Source organism: Larus michahellis, chromosome 13 (assembly GCF_964199755.1).
Source record: "Larus michahellis chromosome 13, bLarMic1.1, whole genome shotgun sequence".
Classification (NCBI taxonomy): domain Eukaryota; kingdom Metazoa; phylum Chordata; class Aves; order Charadriiformes; family Laridae; genus Larus; species Larus michahellis.
In genome coordinates, this window is record NC_133908.1 from 14,399,100 (window position 1) to 14,422,500 (window position 23,401).

Consider the following 23,401-nt stretch of genomic DNA (forward strand, 5'->3'; position numbering starts at 1 on the left):
AACTTGCATAGAGAAGAGTTTTGAGGCTCCATGTACCCACCAGCCGTCACCACGGGCAGAGCCGTTTTGGGGTGTTAGCCGCACGGCAAAGGACCGGGCAGCGCGTGGCACAGGCTCAGCACCGCTGGCAAAGGCGTGCGGGCACCCTGCCTGCTCCGACAACGGCATCGCTGCTGCTCCATTGCCCTCAGCAACGGTGAGCCCCCGGGAGCCAAGCCATGGCAGAACCAACAGCTCATTCTGCCCGTCAGCGACCCAGCCTTTCCTGCAGGCTCAGGCACCACATCTGGATCCGGGAAAAATATCCCAGCCTCAGGAACCTGCTGGAGTGCCTGTTTGGCTGGCTATGCATGCCATGAGAAGCCAGCCCCTTGCAAAAAAAAAAAAAAAAAAAAAAAGATAAAACCAGCAGAAAGGCGGGCACACCGATGAGAAGAGGGTGATGCTGGGCTGCAGGCAGCTCCGGGGGAGCAGCTGGTGGTGGAAGGGGCTGGGGAGATGCTGCACGGTGCGGAGCGGCTGGCTCCGCTGGCAGGATGCAACGCAGGGCCACCGCAACTCGTTATCACTCATTGGTACGTTGTCACCCAACCACACAAATTGAATTGAGTCATGGCAAATAACGGCTCCTCCAGTGACTCAGATGATCTGCGCTGGCTTCCATGGGCAAGGGTTGTATTTTTCCACGTTTCTGCTCCGCACGCATCGAACTGGCCTCGCAAGAAAAGTCTTTAATTATACAGCATTGCATCTTTGATCAAAACAAGAAGCCTGAACGCATAGCAAAGGCAACAGGCTGCTTACATTCAGGACTAGGACCCCAGAGAGGGAGTCAACTCTGAAAAAGGCATTCGCCTCTGAAAAATTCCTCCCTGAGCCCCCCCAGCACCATTCCCAGCTACAGTCCGGAGTAGTCACTGATGGAAAATACACATTACAAGTTTATGCTGAACCTGCTGCTGCTCTCCCTGCTCCCATGAAGTCGGCTGATGTGTTTCTCGTGAGCAAACAGACCTAACCGACAGCCTCCCGACTCCAGATGCTGCTCCCGAAATGCTGTTCCTGAAATGCTGCTATGGACTACACGGCACCTTGCGGGCTCCTCCCAAGCACCTGCAGCAACAGGCGCAGGATGTGACCGTCATTTTGGGGTGGAACAATGCCCAGAGAGAGCCATGGGGTGGTTTGTGAGGGGCAGAGCCTTGGCATCCCTCCCTGCCAGCTCTCAGCGGGACCTGGGGGACCGTCCCCACGCAGGGACAGCCCAGGTCCCCTTCAGCAGCAGCTGGTCCTTCCCTGAGCATTTAATACTGCACGTCAAGAAGGCAATCCTTAAAAGACAGATTTATTTCTCAGACGTGCCTATTTTAATCATATTACACTGCTATCAAAAGTACATTTAAAATTACGACTACCCTGTAGGAACATAAAGAATAGAAGCAGTAGGAAAAAAAACTTATCCAAGCTGGACAACACACTGTTTTTTATAATTTTCTGATTCGTTACCTACCGGGAAGAACAGAGTCAGGTACTTTCTCACCGCGTTTCCCAATCAGCGGGGTGTGTCAAAAATAATAGTATCGCCAGGAAGCACGCGCAGGCACCAGCGATGCGACACACAGGTTTTACAAGAATATATATGAGGAACATCTGACAAAGCCCCCCCCAGCTCCGCACACCGATTCGAATATCAAAGCTCTTCTGGAGAGGCTTGTCGAGTGCCGCTCCTCCCCGAGCTGGAGCGGAGCAGTGGCTGGGGTGTCACACGCTGCCGGAGCCTCTTTGATGGGAGCAGAAAAGCTGCAAACCGAAGAGGAGGCCCCCCGCAATGCTCCCGCTGCTCAGCCGGGTGCAGCCCCGCACCCAGCACACCCCATTTCCCAAGGCACCCCCCCTGAGACAGGGCTTGTGGTAGGATGATCCTCAAGGACCGAGCATTTAAGGGCTTTCTCGTTTAACTGAATCCAGCTGTGATTAATGAACAACACAGGCGGTCGTTTACATATTAGTGTTTTCTGATTTTTCTATTTAAGGAATTCTTGGGGGTGGGCAAAGCAGATGTTGCCAAGTTGCTTAAAAGGGAGATGTGTTTCTGTGCCCTCCTTCAGCATCCCTATATGTGCAGAGGGGCAGGGAACCCCCCCAGAGGGGATGCAGCAGGTCTCACCCTGGATGGGGAGGGAGAGGGGAGAGTGCCCCAAGCCTGGTGGGAGCCAGCTGGAGCCTCTGCGTGGGCGCTGGGGACAGGGTGGCATCTCCAGGCAGAGCAGGATGCCCTGGCGGGGGTGGCACAGGAGCGCAGCGGGGAGTTTCCCGCAGCAAGCATCTGCTGCGAGGCACGACGGGAGAGGCAGAGATGGGTCCAGGCGCAGGACCAAGTCCTCTTTGCTTGTTTACGATACCCTTTTAGCCTTCTGCTTCTCCGTTTTGGGGGAAGACGGGAGTTTCCTGGGCGTTGGTGGTGCCCTGGGAGCGGAGGGCCGGGTGCCTCGTCAGGCTCGTTAGCTGGGCGGCCGTGCCCGCCATTGCCTCCCCAGCAGCCCTCGTGCGCTCTCAACAAAGAGGCTGTCATCTTTGTTCCCAATGTACTTGCACCCCCACAAAGACTATCATTATCTTTTCTGATATAATTAAGATCAATCAAATGGAATAATAGAGCAGAGGTCAAGGAAGGCTGTTACTTCCTCGGGGAACAAGGGGCTGCTTTCGTCAGAAATACCAGGGAGCCGGCTTAATTGTTCTAAATTTCAGAAATTAGGAACGTGTGTTATAATTGCACGTCCTCGCGCACTGGAGGGAGGAGGGAGGCTTTGTCCGGGAGCACGCTGCCTGGCCCTGCAGAGAGCTCTTGCCCTGCAGGCTGTGCATTCCCCCCCCCTCACCCCCAGCCCTGGGGGCTGCTGCCACGGGGCAGAACAGCTAAAGCAGCTTTTTCCAGGGTCCCATGGGTCATCCCACCAACACCGGGCTGATAGGAAACTCTTTTCCCTGTGCCTGCCCAGCTGATGCCATACAGGTGCACACGGAGGGATGCGGAGGTGGCTGGAGCTGAGCGGGGGACCACGGAGGGGACCGGGGGCTGCACCCTGCCCTGGGAATGAAGGTGCCGCTGCTGCTCGCCATGCAGGAGGACCGTGCTTCTCTCCTGTCATCCCGATGACTAATGAAAATATATTTGCTATCTGTATTAATTAAAATAAAGTGCAGCGGCTCATCATTAGGCTCTGTGGGAGAAGCCGTACATAGGTTATCATCATCCAGCACGACACAGTGCAGAAATGGAATTAGTTCTGCCAGGCCATCTTTAAAACACAAATCACCGATGACTGATACAGCTGACAATTAATTATATAGAAAACAGTGGCTCCGAAAAGGAAACGAGGGCTGAGAGAAGCAGTAGCAGCAGCCCGGCTGCCCTGCAATGATGGACCCGGGGTGGGCTTGGATACCCATGGCGGGGTCCGGGGCAGGGCAGGACAGGGTGGTGAAGCTGCTGCTCTGCCCCCAGCAGAACAACTCTGATTTTATTGAGAAAAAATTAAAAAAAAAAAATAAAAATTAAAGCATTGAATTTTGTATTTCTTCATCCAAATCTTGTCTAAAACCAGGCTTATTTCTAAAAACGCGAGCCAGGGCGTCGGTGCATCCCGCAGCACGGCGAGGCTGGACGTGCGGTGCCGTGCCAGGCGCTGCGTACGGAGCTGAGCAGCGGGCTGTGACACGGGGACCTGCCGTGCTGCCAAACCCGAAATTGTTTTGACATAATGAGGATCCGGCAGCCGAAATGCAGTTCATTACTTTCTTTAGAGGGGGGAAAAAACCTAAGTAACGGAGGAGGTGACTGGCTGACAAACTGCATCACGACTGCCTGGCACTGTTCCGGGCTGTTAAATAGCATTTTGGAGCAGAATGTGCCCTGTCCCTCGGCCGCGTGTGTTTTTAAGCTGGGATCATTCTGCTTTGCCGGGGTGTGCGGGGCCGGCAGCCGGCACGGGAACGGGATGCGCCGGGCTTTGCCCTAGTTACTAACAGCCTCCGTCGCGCAGACCGTCCCCGTAATCGATGGAGTCCAATAACTGTAATAACCACAAACATCAGTAACCCAACACTTCTCCTGCCTTCCTGATTGCTAGCAGCGGGACTGTTCGCAATCTGTCAGGAATCATTAGATGCCAGAGCTACATAATTTCAGAGGAGTACAACAGGGGTCTTTTCAAGGGCACTACGCCGCGGCAGGCAGCAGGCGGGCAGGTTTCTGCCTGGCCTCCACGAGGGGAGAAAATGCAAAGAAAAACAGCGCTTGGAAAAAAGTCGTGTCCCCCCCTCCCAGGGCAGCTCCTTCGGGGAGATACGGGCTGCAACCGTCGGTGGGACATACTCACCCCGACGCCTGGCCAGACAAACTGACCGAGCAGGCAGAGCTGAAAGCCCACTTTGTTGCTGGGGAGGGAGAAACGGGCCGTGCACGGGGGCTCGGAGGGTGAAGGCACAGCATGGGGTACAAGGAAACCCCAGCCCGGTCCCCCATCCCTCACCCTCAGCGTCTCCAGCTCTGCTGGCTCTGCCCGCCTCTCCCCAGTGCATGGTGCTGGGCGCTGCGTCCCCGTGGTGGGAAAAGCGCCGTTCCTCCGGCAGGGAGAGTAGAAAATCTCCTGTACCGCTGTGCCAGGCTTCACCTGCGCCCCACTCATTGCTCTGAGGCACCTCCGCACCCCGGGAAGATGGCCAGGACCTGGTGGGCTTTGGATCCCACCCTGAGATGCCCCAGGGCATCTTTTGGGGTACTCCAAAAAAAAAACCACAAAACCCCATGCTTTTGGGGTAGCCCTGGAAACACCCACAGGAGGACGGGAGCCACAGGCAGCAGCGGTGCTGGCTGCGTCCTCCCCTGCTGCTACGGGGGGAAAAGCAGCGATCTGACCCTGAGGAGGCTGCCTCTATCTGTTCTTCTGTCGGGAGCTTGGACTGGAGCCACTCTGTGATTCCTGTTACATCTTGTGAAAGAAATATAAAGCCTTGCCAAGCAGATTTGGCAAAAGGCAGCTGAGCTCTACCCCATGCCTTCCAGTCGATGCAGAAGCTGCGCTGTTAACTCGGGCAGAAATCGAATCTTGCAGCTCCCCCAGCCCGAGGAGCACAGGGCAGTGATGCTGCAGCGCGAGAACAGGGCTGTGCCGGTCACCTGGATCTCTAACGTTATATTGTCATCTCCTGTTTCCAATTCTGGAGTGGAAATCAAATCAAACCAAGCCGTGAACACACTCCAGACAGGTAGAAAAACAGGAGGAGGTTTTGAATAGTCAGATAATCCATGGATGTGACTGCCTGGAAGTGAGAGCATGAATGATTTATAGCCAGGCAGAGAAATAGTCATCTGTTATAATTAGACTAAACTTTGTCTCTCCAGACGTTTTACAACTGTGTATCTCGCAATTGTTTCCCAGCCATCCTCAGATGCAGGGAGTTTTAACTAAACCCCGTGGATGACAGCTGGTGTGGTCTGGTGTGCGCGGCAGGATGCCCTTGCCTGGCCCCTGTCTTGGCCAAGGTAGTGACGGCAGGGACACGAGCGCGGTGCCCTGCTGGGTTGCAGCCCACCAGGATGGGTGCTCAGGACAGAGACCCGTTCAGAGCCCGCGGTGCTCCCGCAGAGCCCCTGGCTGGCGCGGCAAGGGACACTCCCGGCGCCTGGGGACATCAGTGCCTCGGGGAGAGGAGCTCTCAGGGGGAAAGCCCTTCTGGCCACGTCACACCAACCTCCCCAGCCTGTCAGCAGCCTGGGGGGGGCGTCCCAGGCAGTAGGGATCACCACGGCACTGTGGTCAGGGCTGCAGACTCCTGGCTCGCTCCCTGCAAGCAACGTCCTGCCTTATAGCAGAGCTGCTGAAGCCTGGGCTGGAGTCCTGCTGGGTCTGCTGCATCCCTGCCAGGGCTCCTGAGTCCCTGGCAGGGCTCCTGCATCCCTGCTGCAGCTCCTGTATCCCTGCTGCAGCTGCTGCATCCCTGCCGGGGCTGCTGCATCTCTGCTGCAGCTCCTGCATCCCTGCCGGCGCTCCTGTATCCCTGCTGCAGCTCCTGCATCCCTGCTGGGGCTCCTGTATCCCTGCTGCAGCTCCTGCATCCCTGCCAGGGCTGTTGCATCCCTGCTGCAGCTCTTGCATCCCTGCCAGGGCTGCTGCATCCCTGCTGCAGCTCTTGCATCTCTGCCAGGGCTGCTGCATCCCTGCTGATGATGCTACATCCTTGCCAGGGCTCCTGTATCCCTGCTGCAGCTCCTGCATCCCTGCCATGGATCCTGCATCCCCTCCATCATCCAAGAGGCAGTGTCAGGGCAGAGCAGCCCTGCCAACGCGTTGGCTCGTGCAGCACAAGCATCGAGAGGCGCTGGCATGGTGTGGAAGGGAAAAAGCCGAGCCCAGCCCAGCCAGGGCAGGAGCTCCTGTGGCATCATGGCCCAGAGCGCAGCACGAGCTGCGTTTCCCGGGGCTGACCTGCTCCCAAAGAGTTAATCACAGCACTTGCTTCTCAAGATCTGCTCCATTGCATCTTAACAGTGATGGGAGATTAATTATTTTAGTCTCAGATAGCTGACTAGAATGGGCTTTTTGTATCTAAATATACTCTCTCTTTAGGAACCCATTTAATTTTATACCCTGATATAGACGACTAGGCTGGATGATTGGTTGAGAAAGAAGGAGCTTCTCTTCCCCTTGTTCAATTTGTATCCTGAAAAACTGCCAAAATACTCCATTTCCTCTCCCTAGGCGGGCCCTGAGGAATGAGCATCCCAGCCACAGAGCCCAGGAGAGCCACAGGATCGATTTGCCTTTGCTCCTTCATCCTTGTGACAACCCCCCCCCCAGAGCAAGGACATCAAGGGGGACACAACAGCAGAGGACGAGAGGGAACAGGGGCACGGCAGGTCTCCCCGTCCCCGGGGTGTCTGTGTTTGTCTCTGGCTGGGACCAGCCTGGGGGTGCATCTGGCCGATTTGGCACTGGGGATTTACCAGGAAGACTAGAAAACTCCACAGGAAACTTTCTATTTGCACCTAGCGAGGCTCAGCTTTCAAAAAATTGAATTACTCCTTGAAACCACCCTGCTAATTCACTTCAGACAGGCCTATTTGCCCATAACAAGACAGAGTCCATTTCTTTCTTACATTCTGAAATTATGAAAAACTGCAGTGAACTTAAATTAACGTCTGCATCAAAGTGCCACTATCTCTAATGGCTCTGCTCCCCTGCTCCGTGGTGCCCACCAGCTTGTCTATCTCTGCTGAAATATCAGGATAATTAATCACACCCATCAGCTGGGGAGGCAGTGGCGGTGGTACCGAGCCGGGACGAGTCAGCACACGACAGGTCGTATCGTTTCCACGCTGCAAATCTCTTGATTCCTCCGTAATTGGATGAGCCTCTTTAATTCCTCTTCCTCGTTAGCTGCTGCTGTTCCTCCCGCAGCCGAGCAGTGACCTGGCTCATGGGCACTTGCATCCCTTTGGGAAGGAGCTGGGCATTTCCCATTGCGGGATGGTACATCCCTGGGGACCTTGGGACAGCTCTGCCAGGGATGCTCCATGCCAGGGATGCTGCCGGAGGGAGAGGGGTACCAGGGTGCTGATGCTCAAGGCACAGTGGGGCTGGGGCATCATGGGGACATGGGGACACACAGGCACAGAGCATCCAGGACTCCTGGAGCATGGGAAAGCATCGGCAGGTTCCTCCGAAGCCACAGGAGCTGCAGGTGCCCACACCGAGCTGGTGTTGCCGAAACAAATGCCTGAGAGTCAAAGTCTCATTGATTCCAGCTCCGCGAAGCAGCACTGGGGAAGAAAATCCATTTTCCTTGTAGCTTGGAGAAGTGTGTAATTTCCAGGCATCCGTCAGGCCGCTGTGGATCATTAGAGCAGTTACGAGCTTCTCCGGAGTGCGGAGGGGGAGAGGTCTGCAAGTTTAATTCCCATATTCCTGGCGGTGTCCTTGCTCCCCAGCGAAGCGAGTCAGGCGCAAGCAGTACGGATTCGCTGCTAAAGCGGGTTTTTACAGAGCATTTCGTTGTGGAAATATCCCCTCCGCCTGCAAGCCAACCCTGCCGAGGAGCCCAAACCCGCCAATCCCACCCGTGACCAGAAACCCCATCACCCACAGCCAGTCCTTGGAGTTTTTCCACCTATCTCGGCCCAGAACTGGGGCCGAGCATGGACATGGGATTTTGCTGCCACCCAGGACCACGTCCCAGCCTGGTGTCCCCTGCCAAAGCAGCAGGTCCCTGAGCATCTTGCCAACCCCGCTCTGACGACAGACACCAGTTGCCGATAAAATGCCTTTCCTCTTGCTTGCTTTACTGACAAAGGCAGGTTTCCCGCTGGGTGGAGGAGCCGCGGCCGGGCGGGTGTCGGGGAGGAGAGCCCAGTCCTTCCCGGCCACGGGTCCTGGGGCTGGGCACCGCTGCCAGCATCTGTGCGGGTAATGAGGGGTTTCCATGGCAACCTTATTTGAGCATTGCTAGCGACACAGATGTAAATTTTAAAATGAAATATTCAGACCACAGTCCTGTGAGCATAAATTCTAGCATCAGGAAACTCATGAAAACAGCAGGAAAAGCGCCCTGACCCCATCCCACCCTAGTGGCCCCAATAACCAGCCGGGTGCCTGGCTCGAGCCCAGCTCAGCCCCAAGTGCCAGGGCAGGACCAAACCAGCACGGAAAGATGCTGAAGATGCAGCTCTCGGGGACTGCACGGGAGGGATGTCCAGACACCCACAGGAACACAGACGGGTCCTGAAGCTCCTTGACCTCTGCTGCAGTCTGCTCCCAAGCAAAGCCTGGCCACCCCTCTTCTTCCAAATTACCTGCCTATTAATTGCTCTTTGGGACAGCTGGTGAAGACAGGCTGGCCGGCTCCATCCATCGCAGCCAGCTGTGGAGCCCTGCACACCCCACTGCACCCCAGCGCTGATTTTTAAGAGCCACCTGCTTCGCACAAGCACCGGGAATTGCTCAGAACACTCTTAATGCCCTTGAATATGCAACATCCACATCCTCCCAGTCAGCCGGACAGAGCGCTGGAGTCTTGGGGCTCCCTGACTGCCGGTCTGTCATCCTCACGGAGCAGAAGGACCTGAGGATGGGCACCGCTCCCGCATCCCTTGTGCCATGCTGGGCACCAAACCGTAGGAGAATTATTTTCCATTTTCCTCTGCCTGCAATACAAATGTTTGGATGAAAGCCATCCGTGAGCTCCTGCCTCGTCGGCTGCAGGTGGCACAAAATAGCCTTTCCGCAGGAAAGCGGCTCAGAAACGCCCGATGCGATGGGCAGATACCGCTCCGGCTGCGTTTGTCTGCGCTCCCACACGGATGACTCACCGATGATCAGATTGCTACTATTTTATTTGCTTACAGGTTGGACTGTCAGGATGCTCTTGAGGAAAACTTTTTTTTGTCCATTGGAAAAAAAACTTAATTCGCTGAAATTGTAACCGCAGGAAAGAGCAGGTTTCAAATCTCCTGTTTGGAGACACGCGGCTATCTAGGCTCTATCAGTCTGTTTTGACATTTTGAAAACGAAAAGCTGTTTTGATTCAGGTTTTTCTACTCTTCAAGATTTAAGGCAAAAATCTTTTAAAATCTGAAACCAAACCAAAGCATTTCCAATCCATCACACCGGAGTGTTTTGACGGACCCAACCTGCTATTTTTCATCTCTCCGATTCACACTCAAACCCTCTCTCTTTTTTTCCTCCCTGATGGCGAAGTTCATACGGCACGTGCTGGAGATCGGGGTGGGACGGAGGTCCCAGGAGAACACAGTGTCTGCAGGGCCCCCGCCGCCCCTTCCCACCCCGCGCAGCCCTTCATCGGCGCGGGTTTGTGCCAGAGACCAGCCTCCGCACCCCTCTCTTATCCGAGATCTGGATCAGCCCTGTATGAACTCGCAGAAGGACGTTTTGGATTTAATTAGCAATTCCTGATTTAATTAGCACGCCGTCCTGAGCTGCTGCGGTGTGCAGAGGGCCGGGTTGGAGGGCAACGATTATCCCATGGATGCGTGATCCGGTTCTTCCCGTTGCGGTAAATGGCAGCACCCACCGGCTCTCCTTCATCGTCCTGGCAGTAATTGGTGATTCCGGGGGTTCAGCCTGCTCCTTCTCCTGCTCGCATGCCGCCACGGGCTCTAGATTACCTCTCTGTGCACACGCAGAGCTTTGAGGAAGAAGCCTCTATCTTTGGGAAGGCAGATTTGGATTAATTAAAGTGCCTGCGGCATCCCAGTAGCCCTGGCCACAGCGGAGGCTGCCGGGCTCCTTCGTTAACGGCAGAATTGGTGCATCCACGGGGGCAGCCTTGGTGGGCGGCTGTATTGCAGGGAGCCCTGGGGCGAGGGGGGAGGCGAGACCCAAGCCCGGGTCATCCCGAGGGAAGGCACGGCTCTGGGAGACCTGCCCGAGCTCAGCTCCCTCCACTCCAGAGCACATCCTTCACATCGCCCGAGCGGTGCCGGCGGGCGCGGAGGCAGTTGTGCTCATTACGGCTATTGATCGCCCCGTTTCACCTGCCGATGGAGCCTGCGACAAGGCTGAGATGAACCATCTGCCGGGGTTCATCGCTCTGCTCAGTCCCCTCTCCTCACTGCCTCGGTCCCCACTGCGCCATCCATCTCACCCGTCAGAGGACCTCATTCAAGGCAGAGAACACAAGAAAAGATTGAACTATACTCTGCAAATAAATCAAGGCAGCATCTTTTTAAAGGAAAGCTTATTGCATTTGGTGGAGTAGTTCTGCCAGCAGAAAGCGTCCCTGAGTTCTCCATACCAGGGCAGTGCCACGTGCCATTCCCAGGCACCCACCCCATAGAGAGCCCCCTCGTCAGCCACCCGCCTCGCCTGACATCAAGACACATGAGAACTCACGGTCTTCACAGTCATCCCTGTGGCAGGCGCTGCAATGCCTCCCGGCTCCGTGGCAGCCGGCACATCCCTCCGGCAGTGCCTAGCCAGGGTAAGGGGGGGGCTGTGCTGCAGGCAGCCCACCCCAGAGTGGCACGGCACAGCAAATCTCAGCAGCATCCCCTGACTTAGAGAAATCCTGGCTGAGCCTGCAGCCCTGTCCCTGGGCAGCCCTATGCCCAAGCCGAGCCGATCCACCTGGGCCTGGCTTTATGGCAGAGCAGGGCCAGCTGCTCCCATGGACCCCTTAAAGGGGGCTTGTTCCCGAGAGCAGGGCACCCCCCGAACAGGGCATCCCCTGAGCAGGGCACCTCCCCAAGCAGAGCATCCCCAGGGCAGGGCACCCCCCAAGCAGGGCACCCCCCCAGGCAGAGCATCCCCAGGACAGGGCACCCCCCAAGCAGGGCATCCCCCGAGCAGAGCATCCCCAGGGCAGGGCACCCCCCAAGCAGGGCACCACCCCAGGCAGAGCATCCCCTGGACAGGGCACCCCCCAAGAAGGGCATCCCCCAAGCAGAGCATCCCCAGGGCAGGGCACCCCCCGAGCAGGGCACCCCCCCAGGCAGAGCATCCCCAGGACAGGGCACCCCCCAAGCAGGGCATCCCCCGAGCAGAGCATCCCCAGGGCAGGGCACCCCATGAGCAGGGCACCCCCCCAGGGCATGGCACCCCTCAGGCAGGACAACTCCCAGGGAGGGCACCCCCAGGGCAGGACATCCCCTCACCCCGAGCAGAGCACCCCCTGAGCAGAGCACCCCCAGGGGAGGGCATCCCCCCAGGCAGGGCATCCCCCGGGGAGGGCACCCCGGAGCAGGGCACCTCCCCAGGCAGAGCACCCCCAGGGCAAGGCATCCCCCAAGCAGAGCATCCCCTGAGCTGGCACGGGGCCGGGGGGGGTGCAGAGGCTGGGGTGCGGGAAGGGAGGTGCAGGATCAATCCCAGCACTCGGGTGAGACGTCTGCGGCAGAAGCCGCTCCGGGCAGGATTAGCTGATCCCAGCACACCGTCAATCCACCTAAACCCCGTCACACAGGCAGAGCACGGGGGCTGAACGCCGCCATTAATAGCATCCATATAAGCTTCTCAGGGTTTCTGGTATAATCAGGTCGCTAAAACCTTCAGGATGGTAACTACTGAACTTGAGCAATCAAGCCACCATCCTCCGGCAGCCTGGGAACGTGCGCTCCCAGCGAGGCAGCGATAGCATCGGCATTAGTAATGGGAACCCGGCTATACAGCTACTCATGGTTTAGCTCTTTCAGCAGCACAGCAGCAAAATGAGTGCTTTATGATTATTTCAGCATCCTTTTATCAAGCATTTGCAGTTCCCTAATTCCTTTAAGCCCCTCTGGCTGAGATATCGGAGGCAATCAGATTTGTTGGGCTCTCTCCAGCCACGGCACCTCTGGAGCAGCACACGCGCCTCTGCCATCGCCGGCTGCGGCCGCAGGACACGGTCCTGTCTCCCTGGATGGGGCTGCAGGGGTCCCAGGGGACCCTCTCTCATGGGGATGGAGCTTTGGGGCTGGGGAGGCCGCAGCGAGTGGGTCCCTGCCTGGTGGGGCCCCAGGGCTGAGCCTCCCATGGGAATGACGTGGCTGCGCAGCGTGGTCCTGGGAAGGGACATGGGGACTCGGCGTGCTCCAGGAGCTGCCCAGACACCTTCTGCTCTGCCGGCAGGGTGGCTGTGGTGAGAGCGGCTGATTTTCCTGCGGGCGGGGGCTGTGGTTGCAGAGATCGCAGTCGCCGGGGTTGTTTCTGAGGAGGCGGCTGCTGCCCCGGGCACCATCCCCAGGAGCTGAGCTAACGGGCAGCGGCTCCTGCCCTGCGCTGAGCGCATCCCTTTGGGATACAGGTATCCTGCAGCCGAGGTGCCACCGGACCCCGGTGTGCCACCATCCCAACGCCAGCCCTTCCGACCCAGTGCAGCCCCACGGGGGTTCCCAGATGACCCGTTCCAGGTGACACTGGGGGTCCCCAGGACCTGGAGCGTGGGCAGGGACCACGGTGGTGTGGGCAAGGCGTTTTGCTGCCAGCTTCTCCCGGCGCTTTGAACGCTGTGCTTGCCATCCCCTGCTGCTGCGCAAAGGCCTTCGGGGCTGGAACAAGCAATTCGCTGTGCCCTTAATTGAAAGTCCCTTGATTGCCAGGGGCTCCCTGCTGCAGGGGGGGGAAGCACAGGCACCGGCGGGGCCGCAGGGAAGGTCTGACAGCCCGGCGGGTTTCAGCGTGGGTTTTGTCTGCTGATTCAAGATCCAGAAGCTGAAACCTTCATCTTGCCACCAGGCTGCGCTGGATCAAAGGCAGAGTCTGGGGGTGCCCCACGCCCAGGAGCGCAGCCGGGACCCCCTCGGCGGGGACGTGGGGAAGCTGGCACTGCAGACACCGGGCAGCGAAAAACTGCCGGAACGCACCCTGTCCCTCCTGCGCGAAACACAAAAACACAGCCACGCTGCTTTCTGCGAGGGACCGCCGAAAAGCCTATTTCACTTTCACAGAGAGCAAGAGCTGATAGCGTAGGAAACTGTGGCAAAGGGGAGAGCCTGGGCTCACACTTAATGAGTTTTCTTTCGGCGCCTGGCCTCGCAATCTCATTCACTGCTTTGCTTAATACATGGCAGTTCGCTCCGTTAATGCGCCTGGGCCGTCGCGGCAAATTCCAGGCCACCACCCGAAATCTGTCGCCGCGCGATGGGCAATAAGCAGATTTATTTCTGAGTAGCGGGAAAACAAAATTCTTCAGAAGAGCGAGGTAAAACTACCCTAAAGGGTAAAAAACAGGCTGTTTGCACCTGAGAAGATATTGTCGGAGCAATAGCTGCTCTTTGTGCAGGCAGGATTGCATGGGTAGCAGAGCACAGACCCCAGTTACGTTGGCCTTCGAGGTCGTTAATTTTTCTCATGATAGCAAGTTTCAAAGAGGCATTTGTACGCGTTTATATATATTTAAGTCTGCATTCAGTGCCTCCGTGAGTGGCTGACGCTGCTTGGGCGGGTGGCTGGTGCCCTGCAAGCGCCCAGGTCAGTGCTGGGGCTGGGCGAGGGGAGATGCTTTGGCAGCCCCTGCCCTGCCTGCCCTGCCTGCCCTGCCTGCGCCCTTCCTGCCCCGCTGCCCCCGGAGAGCACCCTGCCATCGCCCCATCCCCGGGCACCGGGGCCATGCGCCCGCTGCCAGCCCCGGCCGGCGCGCAGCCCACACGCTCCCACGCGCAGCACGGTGCGCTCGGCCACCCCTGCCCTGCAGAGGAGCGAGCGCTTCCGACAGCGGCTAAGTATAAATCCTGGGGGAGTGCAAGCTGGTTGGAGACGCCCTCCCTGGAGCTGAGCTTCCTTCCTCGGTGCTTACACGCCGGTATCTAGGCAGATCCCAGAATAGACCTGAAGATGAGCTGTCGTTATGCATTAAGGTCACTTGTGCTCCAAATTGTCCCGGACGTTTGTGTCCCATCTCGCGGGAGCAGCCGCCTGTGCCAGCGCCGCTCTGCAGAGCGCAGTGGCCCGAGTGCCGTGCCGTGCCCGGGGGGTAGCAGGGGCTGCGGGGGCCGCTTGCAGAGGCTTTCCTGGATTTAGAGAAGCCTTTCCAGTCTCCAACCACCTGCGGAGCGCTCCCGATCAAGATACAAGATAAACCCCTTGTACATCTTGATAGCATTTACTTCCTCCGGAGCTGGTTTAGCAGATTAGATCAAGGTCAAAAGCAATCATTTCTGTTCCACCAGCTCAGTGCCTCCAAATCCATCGCTTGTGCAGAACAGGATGGATTTTGGCAGCTGGGAAGCATCCTGCTCCGCCTGCCCTGGTCCCCAGTGGAGCATCCCATGGGGCCGGAGCGGTGGCGGGGAGCATGGGCACCCTGCAGCGCTGGGTGGTGTTAAACAGCCTCGTCCCGTGCTGGGAGCGGGCAGCAGAGAGTGAGAGCCCGGCTATGAGAGCGCGCCGGGAAATCGTCCCATGCTGACAACATTCCCTGCTTTTGTCAGGCAGTCCCTGCCATTACGATAAACCTCTGGTGGTTTCGTTATACACTCCGGTGGCATTAGCCGGCCAGGCTGCATCGCTGTGCGTCTGGGAGGGCAGAGGGGCTGCATGCCTTCCAGCCACGAGTGCGAGCCACAAACCCCCGTGCTCCTGGGCTGGCTCCTGGATAGAAACGCACCAAAGGTGCCCCGGGCAATTTCAAACCTCACCTCTCGCCGTGATTACCCCATAGTCCTTGGAGATGGGAGAACAGCTGTTTGCGTTCAGATGGGCATGGAAAGTTTCTTTCCTACCAAAGTCCACCCTTATCCTAATATCAAATATGGAAACCTACTGCAATCCTTCCTTACGGATGAGGATATTCCGGCCTGCTTCACCTGCTCTTTGCTTTTCCTAAAGCCTCGCTCATCCCGGAGAGGCTGTGGGTGGGGGAATGCCCCTCTGTGGGCAACGACACCCCCTCCGTATGTGGGGGTCTCTGCCCCCTGACAGGGAAGAGCTGGTGATTCCCTTCCCAAGACGGACAGGAGCGAGTGGAGGAGATCCATCGAGCTGGTGGGGAGCAGGCACAGGGCTGTGCTGGGGCCACGGGGGGGTCCCGGTGCCGCACCAACAGGCGTGGGGTGGGACAGGGGTCTGGTAGCTCCGGGGAGGCAGCAGCGGGGCTGGCACCTCCGCGACATGCTGGAGCACAGCGCCGGTTTGGGGGTGGTGATGCAATCTGGAGTTCATTAATCACTTCTCTTTCTGGTATCATGGAATATGCCCTTATTAATCACCGATGCCGGGGCCCCCCTGCGCCTCCGTCTCCCCGCTCCAGCCTGGCTGCCTTCGCTTCCCTGAAATACACATTTGCCCTTTACAAACTAAAGCATGTTAAGTAGCTCATTACAGAGTCGCTATACAGAGTGTTTTATTTCATGCTTTGTTAAGGACAGAATCGTTTAAATGCATCCTGGCAAAGGATCTAATAAGAAATTAGTCAACTTTCTGAAAGCATAAAATATGGTTTAACGGCAACATCCGTTAAGAATTAGAGTTCACATGACAAATAACCCGGGGATGCTGTTTTGCTGTTTCTGGTAACACAGCGATTTTAAGGACTCGAGTTCCTGTAGGAGTACTCTGACTGTCCCACTGTCAGCCAGTGTCCCACCGTGTCCCACTGTGTCCCACCAGCCAGCGAGTCCCCTCCCCTCCCGGGGCTGTGCCGCCTCCTCCTTGTCTGACAGCCCCATCTTCTCCTGTAAGGGAGAAACCGTTTTGCTGCAGAGCACTAAAACCGATGAGCTGAGCCGCGGCCAGACCAGCGGCAGTGGGAGAGCAGCCGCCGGCCGCCCATCCCGGGCTTGGGCTGGGAGAGGAAACCTAAAGCACGTGAGAGCCATGCAAAACTTGTCAGGGAAGGAGAGCTGGCGCTGGCACTGCCTTGGGGACCGATTTTCCCCCATCACCCCATGGCAGGATGCCCATCATCACCCCATGGCAGGATGCCCATCTTCACCCCATGGCAGGATGCCCAAGGAGGCCAGGCTCAGCCCGGGTCTGGGATGGAGAGGGAAGAAGAGACACTCAGAAACGAGCAGAGGGTGTGGGGGCTCACGGGGTGCCCCACCAGCAGTGGGTGAGGGGACACCGAGGCACCCAGCCTCCCCAGGGGGAACCGGGGGAGATTATTCAGAGCTGACACAAGTCGGTGGTTGCAGACGACATGTGTGAAATGTCTCCTAATGTGCTAAGGGAATCGGCTAATGAATTTGCTGAACCACTGCTAATTAAAGAATTAATTTTTTAAGTCATGGGGAATATAATGGAAGAGGCCAGGAAGCCCCCAGTAGCCGGGACAAGCTTGCCTGCAGCTGGTCCATGGCTTGGCCAGCTGACAGCAGGACGCAGCGGCTTGGGGTGAGGACGGGCACGTCCCCGGCTGTCCCAGGGAGCCAGGGCTGAGGAAGAGCCCATACATGGGCTCTCTGGGACAGAGGAGCAGGAGCCACTCAGCGAGGGGAGAGGGGAGCCTGCCTGCAGCCCCCGCGAAGGCTCCTGCGCTCCCGCAGTGCCCTCCCTGCACAGACCTGGACAAAAATACATCTCCAGCCTTGGACAAGCAGATTTTGGAAACTCCATCCTTCAGGCTAACTCTCCCAGCCATTGCCTTTTGCCGTTCTGTTCCCTTCAGTTCTTGCCAGAAACCCCTCTGACTCCCCAGAAGACGGAGCAAAGTCAACTTCCAACAGGCTGCTTGTTTCCCTCTGTGCAGGCTGTTCGTGCCCATCCCTCCTGCCCTGCAGGCACTGGCCACCCTGTTAATGGCCAGGAATATCCCCCGTCCCACGGTGCGTCCCCGAGGGCGACCCCTGGGCTGCGTTTGCTGCAGAGCCACCATTTGGAGCAGTGACGGCTGCTTATCCCTGCACGAGCTGCAGCAAGAAGAATAACTGCCTGGTTATAAAGGGAGCTGGCAGGGACCACTGGGGCATGCAAGGCCAGACTCTGCCACCCCAGTGGTGCTGTGCGTCCCTTTTCTCCATGGCACATATGGAGGTGACAGTGCCGGGGTCCCTGGTCCACCCGGGTGGGTGCTCACACCTTACAGTGTAGGAGCCCGAGTCCTATAAAGCCCCAGATCCTGCGTATCTGAATAACGCAGGAGCTGAGCATTGTGCATGCAAGTCACCTCCGCGGGAGCGTGCACCTCTGCAGAAGGCAGCGCGGGTACCCGAGTGATTCCCGGGATCCGCAATTCAGTGTGTAATGAGAGGCAATAGCTGGATGGCACAAACACGCCAGGGGAGCCGCAGCACGGCCGGGGATCATGAGCAGCATCACAAGCAGCCACGCTCTGCGGCGTCACTGCCGAGGAGGGTCTAAGGTCCCCTACAACTTTCTTCTCCGTCAGGAAACCTCCGTGCGAAATACTTGGGCAGGGCAGGGGGGAGACATCTCACTACAGGAAAGACACTGAGGGGCTGGAGCGGGTCCAGGGAAGAGCAACGGGGCTGGTGAGGGGTCTGGAGCACAAGTCTGGTGAGGAGCGGCTGAGGGAGCTGGGGGTGGTCAGCCTGGAGAAAAGGGGGCTGAGGGGAGACCTTCTCGCTCCCTACAACCCCCTGAAAGGAGGGGGCAGCCGGGGGGGGGTCGGTCTCTTCTCCCAAGGAACAGGCGATGGGACAAGAGGAAACGGCCTCAAGTTGCACCAGGGGAGGTTTAGATTAGATATTAGGAAAAATTTCTTCACTGAAAGGGTCGTCAAGCATCGGACCAGGCTGCCCAGGGCAGTGGTGGAATCGTCATCCCTGGAGGGATTTAAAAGCCGGGCAGACGCGGTGCTGAGGGACGTGGGGTAGTGGTGGTTTTTGTCACTGATAGGCTGATGGTTGGATTGGGTGATCTGAAAGGTCCCTTCCGACCGAGACAATTCCGTGATTCTGTGACTCTATGAAGAGTGGCTGATGGCGGCGTTTGTGTGCCCAACACGGGGCAGGAGGAGCAGGGGCTCCCCCAGCCTGGAGCAAAGCCAGGCGAGCTCACCGACGGTCGCCCACTTCCCCATCCTCTGCCCAGCTCAGCCCCGCCGCCCAGGCAATTAGCTGCAACGAGATTACCGTTCTGTGCTTAGGGCTGAGGAGCCGAAGCCGCCTGGACCAGCGGAACCCTTGTAGACCTGCTGCCGTGCCGGAGCGATGCTGCGCCGCAGCGTGCCCAGCACGGCGCTCACCGGCACCAAAACTGATGCTGGGGCGTCAGAAACTCAAGTTTAAAGGCATTAAAATCACAGGGTGATGTAAACGGCGGTTGGACGCACAGGGAACCGCACTCCCCCGCAGCAATCACTCGGCAGTGTCGCTTTGTTTCCAGTTTCACATCCAAAAGCTCCTTTCTTCCTTTTCCATCCGGTCTTACCTTAATTAGTAGAATCTGAAATGCAAAAAAAACAAGTTAAGTGTAACGTCAGCGTTGTGCTTTTGCTTAAAGTATGGGTACCGCTAATTGCAATGAAGTGCCCAGGGTGAGCCAGAGGTTTATCGTGCTTTGTTGGAGTCTGCTCGGGAAAGAAACCCTGGCTGCCACTCCGGTGGCCCGTCCCACAGGGACCTGGCGCGGTGGCGGGCATGTGTCCCAGCTGCCCCTGTGGCCATGTCACCGCAGCTCGAACCACTTTTCGGAGCAGGTCGGAGCCGTCATTTGCAGTGGCGAAGGGGAGCACGTGCCCGGGCAGCCCCGGAGCCGGGGGCTCGCAGACCCCCCGAGCCCAGCCGGGCGCTTGCCCATGCCGAGGGCAGGGACCCCACGTTTTGGGGGCTTCAAACCCTCCCAGGGGAGCTGAGGGGGCTGGAATGACAGTCTTTATGTACTGTGCATTAAGCGCCTTCCCTGGCAACTGCTGTTTCCATGGAAAATGTTGACTCGCTGCCTCTCGGAGCTTTCTGCAGCGTTTCGCAGAGCCACGGCGCTGCTTACAGCTTCTTTCCCACCGTGGCCCGCAGCCCAGCCAGGCGCATTGGTGTCGAATAAATCTGTATTTCGTGCAATTAAGCTCCCCGGCCGAAGCGGTGGCGGTGCGGCTTTGATTACTCTTTCCTTCCCGCGCATTCCTTTGCCCAACACAAAAGGTTTGCGGCTGCCTAAGGAGAGACTTTGCCGAAGCGGGTGGTGTTTTGCCGCGGGAGGCCGGAGGAAGCAGGTTAATCGGCATCTGTTCCCCGCCAGGCAGCAGCATGGGGAAGACAATGGGAAAAAGCTGCCGCCTAATCAGGAGCTTTGAAATAGCCGTATTTGCTGATGACAATTGCAAAAATAAAGGCTTTTCAGAGAGGCCCGAGCCAGAGCAACAAACTCAGCGGGAGCGAGTGAACCTCCCTGAAAAAGTGACCTCTAGATAAAGAGACCAAATAGCAGCTCTGAAACGGGGAGATAAGGCCACCGAGTTTCAGCAGAAAAAACAGCTTTCAGGGAGTTGGTGCAGGCTCGTTATAGCTTTCCCATAATGAGCCCGTTTGGGAGAGCGGCAGACATTCAATCAGCTGCGGCTCCCCGGGGGGGGGCTGATTCCGTGCCCCCAGCACAGCTGTAACTTCATGCCCAGAGTTGCCCAAGTCCCACTTTTTCCCCATTTTTTTTTGGCAGACAGCGGATCGGGGGCAGCGCTGGTCCCCGCCAGCCCGGACCCGCTGGCTGCGGATGAGCTGATGGAGAAGCCGGCCAGCAGAGCCGGGGAGCTCGGACACGCCACCGCCCTCAACCTGCTGCCACCCGCCCAGGACGGCACCGACCCAGCGGCGGAGGAGACAACGATGCTGGTGCAGAGCCACGTCCTGCCAACCCCCACCGCCGCCCCTGATGCTGATGACAAACAAACTTTCCCTGTTAAGAAAAAGCCACCTACTCTAAAGCAAGTAAATACAGCAAGGAAGCACCCGAGGCCCAAGCCCGCCCTGCCAGGGCCACCCCGGGCTGCCTCCCCAGCCACCCCGTTGGGCTCTGGGCTCCCCACCGCCTCCCAAGAGCCGCCGGTGCCGGCAGAGGCAGCGGCTGGGGTGGGGGATGCAGAGCAGAGCCCCCCTGAGCTGCCCTGGGGGAGTGGGGCCACCACCAGCCGCCCCGTGCTGCAGATCTCCCCATCCACCCTGCCACCGGTGGTCCCTCGGCCCTTCCCCGACGGCACGGACGGTGCCGGCGAGGCTCCGACCGCCGCTCCCGCCGCCGCCGCCGTTAACCGGACGAGTATGGTGGAGAGCGAGGCGCACGGCTCCGTGTGGGAAGAGAGCCAAGAAACCACCACGTCCACCATCATCACCACCACCGTCACAACCACGGAGCCCACCCCGGGTAAGCCACGCACGGGGCCGGGGGGGTGTGCGGGGATGGGGTTACGGCAGCTGACGGGGAGCAGCTCTGTGTGGTCTGCCGAAAATCTTGGGGTTTGGGGCTGCTTAAAATCTTGGGGTTTGGGGCTGCCTCAAATCTGCACCCCAGCGGTGTTGGCCGCTGGAGCAGGGACCTGGGTGCTGGGTTTTAGGGCAGCGGGAGCACCCGGGCGCGGGGTGAGCCGGTACCCGGGGCAATCACTGCTGCGTGTTCCCCCCCAGTCCTCTGCAGCATGAGCTTCCACGACCCCGAGGGCTACATCGACTCCACGGACTACCCCCCGCTGCCCCTGCACAGCTTCCTGGAGTGCACCTACAATGTCACCGTCTACACGGGCTACGGCGTCGAGCTCCAGGTGAGAAGCGCGTCGGTTGGGGGGGATCACCATGGCCCAGACCCCCTGCGCCGTGGCGGCAAAGGATGCAAACACCCATGGCCTCAGGCACGGCCGCCCCGGGCACCTGCACTTGCTAAAAAAATACCCTTCCCAGGGAAAAAAAAAAGAACTAGATTTTTTCTTAGGCCGTGTAATATATAAACTGTACGAGGGAACTGGTACATCCTGAACGTCAGCGATGATCAAAGCACTAAAATGCCATGCAATTAATGTAACAACGAGACACTGGCAGGCAATTTGCAAAAAAAAAAAAAAAAAGGCACTCGGGCTTCGTGGGAAGGGGCGAAGCAGCAGGGCTGTCTCCAGCCTCAACACGTTTCAAACACCACCAGTCCACGGTCTCCACGCTCTGGTGCCCAATCCTTTCTCGCTTTTTGCCTTTTCCCCGTGTCACCGTTTGCATCCAATTAAAATCCATTAACTTTTGATCTGTGTAATTAAGAATGTGCATTAAGAAGAGGAGTAGTTCCAGTGAGCTTGTTCCTGCCGTCCCTCCGGCGGGCAGGAGGGGCTGACCTCCGTGGCACGACTGCCACCACGGCAGTGAGCCCCGCTGCGGAGGTTGCCCTGGGACCGGCACAGGGGCGAGCACTGGGATACGTGCATCTCCGACACTTTTCCGTGGCACTAACTCTGTCTCCCCAAATCCGCAGGGTGCTAAAGACAGGCCGATGCGCTGTAAATTCGCCTCCGTCCATGATCCATCAGGTGACACCACTCCTGACCCCGCTCCGTTGTAAGCTGAGGTTTTAATGGAGCATAAAATTAGCCTCTCCACCCTCCCCCGAGCTCTGCGTTTCACTTTGTTGATGCTTTTCAGACAAATTAAATCGCAAGAGCGGGTCCGCGCTGGCTGGGCACGGCCTCATTTGGAGCTGGCTGGGCATATGCCGTGCAGCCCGCCCGGCAACAGCCCCTGGGGTGCCCGGGATGCCCGCGGGTGGCCGGGAAGGGCTGAGCCACCCCAGATGGATGGGCACCGGTGAGAACTGGAGGAGGATGGGTCCTGGGACTGCAGGCAGCGGCGCTGAGTGCCCCGGCACTGCTGTGGGCGCTTGAGTGCAGGAAAACCACCCGTGCCCTGCCCCAGGGTGCGCAGCGGCTCAGCAGGGAGGAGGGAAGTGGGGGGGGTGGTCCCTGCCCCCCCACCCCAGGGCCCCTCCACAGGTGCCCGTGTGCTCCAGCACATCAGCATCAGTGAGCGTCTGACCCGCCACGGCAGGCAACGAGCTCTGCAGAAGGCTTTTTAACCATTTAGGCAGCAGCGGAGACATGATTTATGTCCCGAGGAAGCTAGAAATAGCGTTCACGGCAAGCAAGACAACAGATTTATCCCCTCTTTTTAGTTCGCGCAGGGGATGTCGCACGCAATCCATGCTGATGAGCCCATGGAGGAGAAAGACAGTGCAGGGCAGGAATTTTGTCTGTGTTTGCATGGAAACCTGAGTTTAAAATGACAAGTCCACCCTGGACGTCACCCCTGAGCAGTGGGGCTGGTGCAGAAAGCTCTGGTCCCACGGCTGGGACTTTTCCCCGCTGTCACGAACAGGCTTTGCCGTTACCTCCCCGCTGCTCCCCGTTGTTTTGCCCAGTGCTGATGGACTCGCTTCCATCGCTTTTTAATTATTTCACATGTACAAGCTCTACGAGCTTCAGTGGCTCCGAGGCTAATTACATCGGGCAGGTGCTGGAGTAATGCAGTGCGACTTCCTCAGCTGCCTCACCGTGATGTGGGTAATTGGTTAACATTTAAGTGATTTGGATTTAATTCGCAGTTCCTGTAATGGAGATGGGCAGGGAAGACCTCGCTGGGTGAGGAGGAGCGGGGCTGAGCTCTCCTGCAAGGATGGTGTGATGCCAAAGTGACCCATGGGGGTTTCTTTTTTTTTCACGTGGATTTGCTAGGGCCAAGCTGGCAGCTCCGGAGGCCAGATCTGCTCGGGGATGCTGGTTTGGGAGAAGCCAGGCTGGGCTGGGGAGTGGAGCTGGGCAGGCGCTGCCTGGCTCTGGGGCGGGGAGGTGGGTTGGACAGGCTCTGCGTGGAGCCTGAGCTGGCGTGCTCCCCTGTCACGAGCGGTGCACGGTCTCAGCAGGCCCTGCTGGAGGCTGGGCAAGAGGAAGGATGTCCTGGAGAGCGTGGGGGAAGGTCTCCTTCAGGATTCAGCGTGTGGCATGAGGGGGAGGGCAGAGCAACTGATGGTGAAGTGCT

The 23,401-nt window shown here is 58.0% G+C and overlaps 1 protein-coding gene across 2 annotated transcripts in view; it reads left to right on the plus strand.

Moving 5' to 3' along the window:
• Positions 1-23,401, plus strand: part of SEZ6L (seizure related 6 homolog like) — a 48,808-nt gene that overhangs the window by 10,279 nt on the left and 15,128 nt on the right. For both annotated transcript variants that reach the window (XM_074606233.1, XM_074606231.1), the window contains exons 2-3: positions 20,055-20,756; positions 21,017-21,150. In XM_074606233.1, coding sequence (XP_074462334.1) covers positions 20,055-20,756; positions 21,017-21,150 — 836 coding nt within the window. The remainder of the gene's footprint in view (positions 1-20,054; positions 20,757-21,016; positions 21,151-23,401) is intronic.